The sequence below is a fragment of the Eleutherodactylus coqui genome, chromosome 7 (genome assembly GCF_035609145.1).
Source record: "Eleutherodactylus coqui strain aEleCoq1 chromosome 7, aEleCoq1.hap1, whole genome shotgun sequence".
In the NCBI taxonomy this organism is placed as follows: Eukaryota; Metazoa; Chordata; class Amphibia; order Anura; family Eleutherodactylidae; genus Eleutherodactylus; species Eleutherodactylus coqui.
This window is the reverse complement of record NC_089843.1, coordinates 108521887-108534011: the sequence shown is the minus strand read 5'-3', so window position 1 is coordinate 108534011 and position 12125 is coordinate 108521887. Positions and strand designations below refer to the sequence as shown.

The window sequence follows — 12125 nt, the reverse complement described above, 5'->3', positions numbered from 1 at the left end:
CAAAATGCATAAGTACTGTTGAAGAATATGCATTTTTACTCTGCTTCTCAGTCTAAAATCTGGAGCACTCACATAGTCTCTATACACCACCAATCATATACAGAGAGCTAAGTCTTTCAAGTTACACAACAACACTACAGCGGAGGACATCACTTGCAGAAATTCCTCCGTATCGTAATAAATAGGTAACATGATTACAATGTACACCAGAATGTAGTATGCGCTGCGCTGCTGTGAGATTTCCTATCAATTGACTTTACCATCTGCATCTTTGTAGTTTGCAGTTTATAAATTTGATGACAAACTTGTTCCTGGCAACCAAGACATTAATAATCCTGCAAGTCTCAGATTGGGGCTTCTCTCTCACTCAATAAATCCATGGATATTGCTAAGTACTGAGGATTAGAGGACTCTGCACTGCGATACACTGGATCCAGTTCACTGTTATACAACTCCCTTGTGTTTGTCTGTTACTATGATTATGATTATTGTTATCAAATTAATAGTGCGGACTGGTGAGATGAAGGTCTGCCTCCTGTTATGGTTGTCAGGATACACAGATTTGTATTCATATTGTCAATAGTCTTAATATTATGACCCACAAAAGGTAATTTCCTGTTCTGTACTGTATGTGTATGCTGCTTTTTTCTTCATAGGCATTTATTTTTCAGTTAGGCTGGATAGATAGATAGATAGATAGATAGATAGATGGATAGATAGATGATAGATAGATAGATATGAGATAGATAGATAGATAGATAGATAGATATGAGATAGATAGATAGATAGATATGAGATAGATGATAGATAGATAGATAGATAGATAGATAGATAGATAGATAGATAGATATGAGATAGATAGATAGATAGATAGATAGGAGATAGATAGATGATAGATAGATAGATAGATAGATAGATAGATAGATAGATAGAAAGCTCTATATTGTGCCATCAGCTGGTAAAACAGTGCCATGGAGCCACCTATTAAAATTTGGGATGGGCTCCACTCAACCAGGACCACCTTCCACAGCAAGTTCAGAACATGAAAAGCTTATATCGTGGTTTACCTAATATATATATAGGGATAATGCATACAATGATGTCACAATAATAGGGTACAGCACAGGAATAATGCACCAAGTGATGTCACAGTTCAGATATAACGCACAAAGTTACAGATGACATCACAACCATATGTCTCCAGTATTTCATCAGTATGCGCCTCCATATATTTTATTTTCTACTGGGCAAATTCTGATCCATATTGGCCAAATAGAAAAGCAAAATAAAGCTAAAAATGCAAAAAATAGGCCATGCTGCTTTTTAAAAAAAACACTGAGCTAAAGTACAGCTAAGGGTCGGCGCGTCACATGAGCATATGTGTATTTTTTGTGGAATCACCAATGCTTTTTTGCGCATGTATTGGCATATTTCACTGTACTTTTTGCCTCCGCAAGGCATGTTCATTTATGTGCTGCACACCAGACACACTGATTAAAATGGCTAATTAATTCCAGATGCGTTCTTACTCCAATGCAATTACGCAGTGTTTCACGCATCTTCTTGCATATTGCGAGCACATTTGTGCACACTCATTGACTTCTATGGGGAGCTTTGGTGTGCAAGCAAGCAGAAAAATAGAGCATGTTCTATTTTTTTCTTTGCGTGACCAAAATGCGCACATAAAATATGGAAAAGTGAACAAACCCATTGAGATCAATGGGTTCTATTCTCTGCATACTATGCTCACAAATTTTGCACGTGTAAATACGGTCATGTGAAGCCAGCCTTAGGACATTGCCAGAGAAAAGAACTCATTCACTTTCTCACGGGCAAAAAAAGCGAAATACTCTGTTTCTGGGTGCAGCTATAGCACTATAGGAGTCTATGGGGGTGTATAAATGCGCGCCTGATCCACATGAACTGCACAATTTTGCGGGAAAAACGATAACACCGGGGACTGAAAAGGCTGCGCAGCCTTTTCAATCATGTGTCTCGCGTCGATGTGAACGAACCCAGGCAGTGCAAAAAGTACAGTAAAATGCACTAAAATGTGTGCGATAGTGCCACCTTCACAGCACAAAAAGTCATGTGAGCATTTTTGCACATTTGCCCATCTGAAGCCGCCCTTATAGTCTCTTTGTATGCCGCGAAACGGAGGTCTAAATGGACCTCATTGTTTTCAGTGGGAATCTATTTTGAACCAAAAGTTTCAGTTTTTATGATTGACAAGGTTTTTTTTCCTACAGAGAAACTTTCATGCAGCATTTCTTTGTATGGTGGGGACTGTGACCATACGTTGTGTGAGCAAACTTGATCTATTGATCTTGGCATACCTTTTTCGAAAGGCAGTAGGAACCTATCCAACATCTAAAATTGTGAACATTATGGATGACCACCAAATATTCAATGGGAACTTTTGGCAAATCACTAAATATCTTTTTCTTAGGGCTCTCACCTGTTATAAGTAACAGTTAGGAGATGGCCTACCTCTGGAGGTGAAAGTCTGCAGCATTTCACAATGCTGCATAGTTTGGATATATTTTTTATTATATGTATGGCTTATTGATCACTCATAGTGTGAGCATCAGAACTGTACCTGGAGCAGGTGCAGTGAGCTGTGTTGCAGCCTAAGAGTAACCACACTTCCTAATAAACTTCACATTTATCATCAAGTTTCACATGAAATTTGCAATATAATTATCAGCTGAGATCTGCTGTGTGATGATTAGAAACACATCATCCCTAAACAGGAATTATCATAAAAGTCTCTCTTTATTTAATAGTTTGCTGTTGGCTATTAGACTGCCCTGTGTTTACCTTGGATCATAGCCACTCATTGAGATATATATAAAGAGGGGGCCTGTAAGATACAAGGCTGACTGTTTATTTTCACTACAGTAAGGAATGATGTATTCCCCTGGGATTGATGCTGGGATGAGGGGAATGTATATATGTTGGCTACAAACCTGTGAAAGCTAAACCCTGTGTTGCATATGGTGGCACAGTATTTGCATTCCAGCTGGCGGAATAGGATGGACAAGAGCAGAGGACTGATGATTACACCCAAGTCAAGAGCAGGATGGCTCCGGGCCGTCTGATCTGACGTCAGCTTGTCTATAGGGCCTGAATACAGATACAGAAGAAGGAGAAGGAGGGATGTGGCCTCTAATCACTCCCAGATGCCACTCGTATACGTGTATATACATATATGGCACTCATAGTATGTGTGTATGTGTCTGTCTATGTTACATTTTATGTGGATGTATATAATTGTATATACAGGGTGTATTCAAAAAGTTTAATCCAGCGCTATATCTGAATACTGGAATCATCAATAGCATACTTGAATAGGAAGGTATTGATGTGCTACACAATGGTATGGTGCAGGGCTCCTGGAGCCTAGAACATAGATTTTAATTTTGTGTAAGAGATAGAGAGTAAAACCCAACTGCAAAGTTGAAGAGTAGCTTGTGAGAAGCAGAAATCTGCCTTCCACAAGTCTCTAAGGCCTCGCTCACACAGGCGCTTTTTACCACGATTGACGCAGCGTTTTGAACACCGCATTAATTGCGGTATAACGCTCCCATTGAAATCAATGGCGCCTCACAAACATGCGCTCGATTTTCGAGCAGAGTCTGTTCTATCTTGGCCGTTTAGTGCACCTCATCACTCATCGCAATGATGAGGTATGCTAAAACATGGCCAAACAAGAAGCTGCGGCCAAAAACAAAAGCTAAATCGTGGCAAAGCGCCGTATTTGAAATTGCGGCGCTTTGCCATGTTCATGTGTGAGAGCGGCCTAAGTCCCATGGGACTGCTGCTGTGGCTGAAGTATGTAAAGAGTACTTGAAGTGGCCTCCTTCTGCTACAATAGGGGCAGATGATCCAGGAAGTCATCCCCTGTTGTCTGCAGGAGATTCAGGTACCAATCCACATTGAGAGTCCCTGGAATCAACAAAGGTCCAATGATGACTCCATGCTTGTATCATAGCAGGCTACTTCAAGTATACTTTCTTTACTTCAGTCACAGCAGTGGTCCCATGGGACTTGCAGAGACGTGGAAAGCGGATTTCTGTTTCTCACACGCTACTCTTCAACTTTGCAATTGGGTTTTACTCTCTATCTCTTACAGGTAACACAACAGAAAATTGAAATCCTTGTTCCGCGGCCCACAGGAGACTGTGCGCCATGACATTGCGTAGTGCATCTATTGTGTGAGTGCTGGATTCGTCTTTTGACTACACTCTGTATAACTGCATATATTATGAAATAGAGACAGAGATGGAGAAACTACAGAAAAGTGCATTAATAATAATGCTAGCAATAATAAATAGGAAGAATAGAAAAATAATCCAGGATAAATGCATTGGAATAAGGTCTCATACAAGGCAATGTCACTGCTGCTCTTATTTGGACTTCATATTGAAACCAGGTGTCAGTGGATACTTGCAGAATATAATGGTGCTACATAAGCAGCAAAATATTGTTTGGCTACTGTTTGTGTATAATGTAGATATGTCCTAATAACTATTATTATTACTATGTTGCTGTTGTCATTATTATCACCATCACCATTATTATTATTATTGCAACTGGGTTTGTTTTACAATGCATAAGCTGAACAGTTTTATCTAGCCCTGAGAGCTACAGTATTGCTTCTATGAATTGTGTACTTTACTCACCAGATGTAAAAAATGTATTTCTAACCACAATCATTTTTTTCTCATACAGATGTAGCAGACCTGAACTTTGTATTTAACTCATGAGAGCTGAATTTTTTTTTTTTGCATGATAATGACTCTGGTTGGTTTGCCTACAAAACTATATTAAAGCACAGATAACACATGGTTAATAGCCAAATATCCAAACCACAAACTCATCCATGCTATATCCATAGCAAATATAACATAACTAAAAATATAGTATTGTCTCTGTTCAGTTTAATGATGGGGTCGCTCTAAAGCTGCAAAACAAGAATGTACCGAAAGCCATAGCTTCTAATACTAATGCTTATATAAGAGCTGTTATCATCATTCACATATAGATACTTTCATGTTTCCTGACATTCTCAGTACAGAATACATGGGAGATAAACTCATAACACCACCGGGGCAGATATTTTCTTCACTTCCTATGTGGAATCCCATTAAAACATTACACTCAAATGTCTGATAACAGGGAATATTGGAGTGTACTGTATGCAATGCACAGCTAATAAAGGATACACTTTTATTCAATCGCTATTTCTACACTGATAATATAGAATGGAATAGATTCATTTCCATTCACAATTAGTATCTAATGCTCCCATTATTGAACTGTGTCTTATGATGATTGCAGTTCTATTTTCTTTGCATTTTTGCCAATTATATTTAAGTATTTTTTTTCTAGCCCGCAGGACAGAAAATACTTTTACCTATGTTTTTCTACAATAACGGCACACTCATTAGATCTATCTTTGACCCCATCTTGACAATAATAACAAATTAACAATAATTACCCACTCCAGGGGGCATGGGGCAGTTTGAAATATGTACAAACCGGTTCTTCCCTTGTTTCCCAAACTGCTTGCTGCAGTTCTCATCTCAAGAGGCTTGTGACAGCTCCAGTTATTACTAGAAGACACACATCGGAAAGTGCAGCCTTCTTCTCACTCCTCCAGTCACCCTGCAGCATCTATCAGTCCAGGAACTGGGCGCACATAACATTACAGGCTCTGTTTAGGGAAGCTGATAACATTTCTTATCTCCCTAGAAGAAACCCATGAAATCATGCTTTTTCCCAGCCAGACTTGCCTAGTTTTCCCAGTTCACTTATTTCCCAGATCGCTTTAGCTGAAATATATAAATATATAAGCTTTTCTTTGAGCCTTATAAATGTATTCATACTATAGTTGACTAAAATCCTGAATAATTCTTATTGCAGTGAAAATATACATAAATGTAGGAGATCTTTGTAATATCAAATGCTCCTCTATAAAAAAAAAAGAGGCAAAAGTATTGTTGAGGTGGTACTTTATTAGCTAAGCAGAAAAAAATATATGCAAACTTTCTAGGCTACTTAATGCCTGTACTGATGAAGGGGCATTAAACAAGTTCGAAAGCTTTCATATATAATTTTTTCTAATTAGCCATAAAGGTATCGCCTCTATAATACTTTGGTCTATTTTATACAAGAGTATTTAATAATACAAGGATTTTTCTGGCTAATGGGTCTAAACACAGTTCCACACTATGTTTGCTAAACATTTTGAGAATGATAACAGTAATAATAATAAGTCAACCTCAAATTTATTTTTTTTTCCTTTTTAGTTTTTATCTGCATTTATATGCAAAATATGTTATGTTTAATCTCCTTTATGATAATAAAGTCAGTTCATTCTGTGTTTGTTTCAGGAGAGTGAATAGAGTACAAATGTCATATATACTGTGTATATTTCACAAGCTTGGTGGAAGTGAAGGGATTAGTTTTGGAGATACTGGGGATTCGTCTTATCAGGCTATGGGCCAGTTTAGCAGGCGAGCAGAGGCCTCTGCACTGACACCACGTCCAGCCATCAATTCCCCTCCATGCAGAGCTGCTGCACCATTTAGCTTTTAACGTCAAAAGCTGCATTTTTCTTGGCTCCGGCCTGTCTAGGGCTCTTGAGATTTTACTCTGAGGGTGATTACTCTCTACAAAACGCAACATCCACATTAGCCAGTAATTAAAAAGATTTCCTCCTCTGCCAAATACATTGTAACTACTACTACAGAAACTCTGAGCTGTTCATTTGTATTCTCAACAGCTGAAACTGCATTATATAATTTTACTGAGCACAGAACTGTGGCATAAGCTGGTTTTACTGGTATAAAGTCGAAACAAGCCATCATTACATTAGTTATGATTCTCTGCCACCTAACTAAACACAGGCATCATTGTGAAAACAAGCGTGAAGTACTGCAGTAGTTGTATGTAGGGACAAATGTAGGAAATACTATTTTATGTATTGTGAATCTAGTGCAAATCAACAAACAGACACGGACACACAGACATACATACACACACACACACACACATATATATATATATATATATATATATATATATATATATATATATATATACACACAGCCTGTGCTATAATGATCTAGAAGTCTTACCTGTAGTTCTATCTGTAGCTCTATGTAAAAAAAAGGTTGAGTAGATATATATGTATATCTATAGAGGTTTGCAAATATTTTGTTATTGATACTGAAAACGATAAGTAGGCTGCATAAAACCTCTGTGCATTGTCGTAAATGTTTTTAAATGACATTAAATTTTAACATGTTTTTTTTCCCTATAATTTACAATAGTTCACAGAGGTTTTATACAGCTCAATTACTGTTTTCAGTGCCAAACACCAAATGGAGCATGTAATGCATTTTTTTGTACTCGTCTGTATATATCCGTATGCACATTACACATAATATTTATATAGAAATCACTGCATCAACCATGCGGTGCTTATACATTCTGTGTACAAGATTTCTAAAGCCATAACTAAATGCAATCTACATAAATACAGTATATTGCTATGTAATACTGCTCCTGTGCAGTTTGGTGTGGCAGATTTGCTCTCTGTCCATAACCTGCAGGAGATGTAAATGGAGCTGTGAATGTAGAGGACATCTGTAAATGCAGGCAAGTGTATCCCTGTACACGAGTCCATAGCACCGGCCCCTGACCCCTGACAGCAAAGGGCACAGCACACTGGCTGAGTTGTTCTAACCCCTCAACCTACACATGTGGACCTGGTGCTAGGCCCCTCTTATCTTTTTATGGCTTACTGCAAATCTACATAGGAGCTTTAAAGAGAGACTACTAGGGCCAGCAAACAAACCAGTGTCACAAGTCTCTTCATGGCTTCACAATTTATTGTTGGATTCAGACTTATTTTATATTATTTTTGTATATGTATAGAATGCACCTATAGTTTGTGCCATATATGTGAAAGTAGCACAACCACATGTTTTATGTGTGTATTTGGGTGCAGCATCATAAAAATATTTACATAATGTATTTACACAATACATGTAAATATAATTATTTTTGCACATGAACATATGCAGTGTACATGTAATATATTGTATGTACAGCTACATGTGCATATGACCATCATATAATATATCTAGAGCTAGAGAAGAGTACTCACATATATACATTTATTGTATGTACAACTACATATGAATATTCACATATGTGCAATTTAATATATCTAAAGCTGCCTGTATATGAACATTTGCACATGAAAATGTAGTATGGAATGTATGCTCAGCTACATGAATATGAATATATAAATATTTGTATGTGACATATCTACTATTACATGTAAATATATATATATTCACATGTAACATACAGTGACAAGTGAATATTTACTTATGCGATATATATTTAGTACTACAATTCATATATATATATATAGTTCTACAACAAGTATAGTGCTACAATAAACATGTCAACATGTTCATGTAATATATTTACAGTTGCACAGTAGCTCAGTTGCATGTAATTATATATGTATATATATATACACATATATATATACACACACATATATATGTATATATATATACACATATATATATATATATATATATATATATATATAGTGACATGTGAATATTTACTAATGTGATAAATGTAGAGCTGCAATTATATGCAAGCACTTGCATACACAAAGGCTACAAATCTTTGCAGTGTTCCCAGGCCTGTGTGCACACATGAATTAACAGGACATATACAAAAAAGACACTCAGTGGTTTATTGATCACTTACAATGTTTTACACCTTCAAATATTAATTATACTCCACATTTTTGGACAGAAGTGCACAATTACAAATAGCTGAAACACCTTCAAATGTTACACAAGCACAAGGACAACACAATAACAGCTCTGACAACAACGTTACAATGGGGTCTTCCCAGTTGTCAGAGGGCCCACAGCACACACTGCACTGCAGCCAGGCGTAGGCCATCCTGGCACTGACAATATACCCAAGGAAGAAAGCACATCCTGTCGGTATATTCATTCACTTCACAGACAAACATACATAGGAAAGATTGCCAGGGAGTCATGTGTTCTATGTACATACTGTCATACATGACCTACAGGGCCCCCTGCTATTACCAACCTGTAGATTATTCCTCTTCATATAATGGAATGCTTCTCTGCACAGATCCACAATGAGGGTTGCATTGAGGAGGGAAGGGGGATTGCACATAAATAAACTGGACCATTCCATACATAGTTTATTGTCTATTTATAGAGTCTTCATTTAGTCCTGCAGTTCATGGGATCATTGTTTAAGTTCCAGAGCCCATACATGCTGTGGCCAGCCAGTCCTTCCTTTAGTTTTCTTATCGTTGCTACTAACTGTGTTTTTCAAGAGTTCGTTCTGTTTTAAAGTCAGTCACAAGAAAGAAAAAAAGAGGAAATGTTATATTGTATTATGTTTATCTGCAACAGTTTCTTTATGGCAAACTTCAAAGCTGATCTCATACTACACATCAGGCTGAATGTATTGTTCTGCGGCCTGCTATGGGCCTTATATCTAAATTACACATCAGCTACAGTCAAATCCGAAAGCTACATAAGCATCATCATAACAGCAACCACAATAACTGATTATGATATTTACACAGGTGGAATAAAAGCCTGCAAACATTTGGAGAGTCTGGAGTCAGTGTTTAATAGATGATAGCTGGATAGCTGGATAGCTGAATAGATAGATAGATAGATAGATAGATAGATAGATAGATAGATAGATAGATAGATAGATAGATAGATAGATAGACCATGAGTAAAGAGGTTGTTCAGTTTCATAGATGATAGAGAAAAAGATGTGAATAGATAGATAAAACATAGAGAGAGATTATTAACTGTACACTAGTGGTGTTTAACACAGTAAACAATTTAATCAATAGTCTACATTTACAGCAGAATGAATATAATTGATAGATAGATAGATAGATAGATAGATAGATAGATAGATAGATAGATAGATAGATAGATAGATATTCAGACAGACATAAAAGAATACACAATCAGTACTCATATTCCTTTATGATGGATGACAGCATTAATTCATGTTTACCTATATACACTCACATGTATGTATATTGCTGAGAAAGAAATGTATATGCTCCACTAATAAACACGTTCATCCCTCTGCTATAATATTTGTAGAGCTTAACTCTCATCGCAGTAAATATTATTCACACATCCAGCAAAAAAAAATGCCACTGCTCCAGTCATCAGAACTATCAATATAAAAAATATAATATATTCCTATTTAGCTTATGCAAATCTATATATTAGTATTTTTTAACATGAACGTATTTAGCTGTAATTTAATTTTCATATTATTCATAGTAATACTAAATTGTCAATTATTATCTTTGTACAAAAATTATTTCTGATTTATTGCTAAATATATTAACTTTTACCGCATTTTAATTATTTCACATATTTTAATATTTTGTAAAGCTTGCCCTTTTATGCAGGTAATTACAGAAATAAACAAAACACGTTCAGATTGCTGCATTACTTACATTATTTTTATTGCATTATTGTATTATAGTTATTGCTGCATTATGGTTTAGTTGAGTTTCACGACAACATTGCAATACATTTGTTGTAGCATTGTTGTATCTGCATACATTGCTATATAAATTCGTTGGTTTATATTTTTGCTGTACCTTACTACAAAATGCACTGCAAAACATACCTTCACTATCTATCTATCTATCTATCTATCTACCTATCCATCCATCTATCTCTATCGTCTTATTCCATATATGACATTTCTGTACTAACCAGTTCCTTCTTCCTCTTCTCTTCCTTGACATCTGTCTTCTTGATCTCCGCCTTAAAGGCCTCTGTTTCCCCGTTCTGCTCGTCCTTGGCCAGCAGATCCATGAGGTAGGCGATGTAGCTGGTAGCCAGGCGCAATGTCTTGATCTTGGAGAGCTTGGTGTCGGCCGGCACGTTGGGGATACACTCCCGCAGCTCGGCGAAGGCGCTGTTGATGCTCTGAGTCCTGCGCCTTTCCTTACGGTTTGCAGTCCCCCTCCGTTTCACAGGCCTTTGCATTAAACCTCCGACCCCGCTTCCCGGGACACCCCCGTAATGGGAGTGGTCCAGACCAGCAGCACCATTGGCGTACTCCGGACTATAGGACGGTGCCATGCTGTAGTCGGGGGGAGACATTTCGGGGTGACTGATAAGCCAACCGTGGAAGTAAGGGTTTTCTTCATGGCAGCGACTAGCGGCAGCGGCAGCAGCAGCGGCAAAGGGGTAGCCATCGTGGTGCACCACTGGGTGGTGGGGAAAACCTCCAACCAAGCTCATGGCAGCTGCACCTTCGTCCAAGTCTTTCTCCTGGGAGCTGCTCTATAAATAGATATATAGAGGGGGGATATGGATTGTCTAGCTCCAGCTCTCCATAGATTGTGAATCCCCAGTCTTTGTGTTCACAATACACAGTAATGAGAATACTTTACAAATTATAAATTGCTTGCACAAACTATAACGGTGGACGCTCATTCAAGTATGAAAGGGCATTGGGAAATTCATGGGTGCAGTCCAGGTTCAGTGCAATCCTCCCATAAAGCAGCTGCATGTGTTACTTACAGCAGATCTTGTCCATAGTCCCCAGTGGGATGTTGCAGCAGCACACAGGCTTCTCACTGTGAGCTGGCATCCATTTCCTGCTCCTTAGTGTAGGAGAGATACACTCAATCCAGAGACAATAATCATGCCAGTGCCAGGGCTTTCAGCATCTGTTCCCCAAAACTACTGGTATCTCCAAGGATCCTCTCTGCACCCCATAGCTCTGCATTCAGGGAAGACTCAGCACTGGCACTATTTCCATGTAAGATCTCCATGTACAGCTACATCTTTAGGGAAGCTTGGGTTAATATATGTCGTCAGAGGCTCTTCCAGCAAATCAGGGCAGAGAGGGGGAGGGCGCTTTCATAGGCAGCAATGAACCTTTTTGATGTTCACTTTGCTAATTGTGAGCCTGCTGTTCCAGGATTGGCTGTTCCAGCATAACCATAATATCATTAGAACCAGAAAAAAATCCACCATGGC

General features: G+C 37.8%; 1 protein-coding gene across 1 annotated transcript; it reads right to left on the bottom strand.

Annotated features, from left to right (window-relative positions):
• Positions 1 to 8771: 8771 nt before the first annotated feature.
• HAND2 (heart and neural crest derivatives expressed 2) lies at positions 8772 to 11925 on the bottom strand. The gene is made up of 2 exons (XM_066573523.1): positions 10848 to 11925; positions 8772 to 9426 (listed from the first exon to the last, which is right to left on the bottom strand). Exons 1-2 carry the CDS (start codon positions 11379 to 11381, stop codon positions 9328 to 9330), a joined length of 633 nt encoding a protein of 210 aa, XP_066429620.1. The 5' UTR covers positions 11382 to 11925; the 3' UTR covers positions 8772 to 9327.
• Positions 11926 to 12125: the final 200 nt, after the last annotated feature.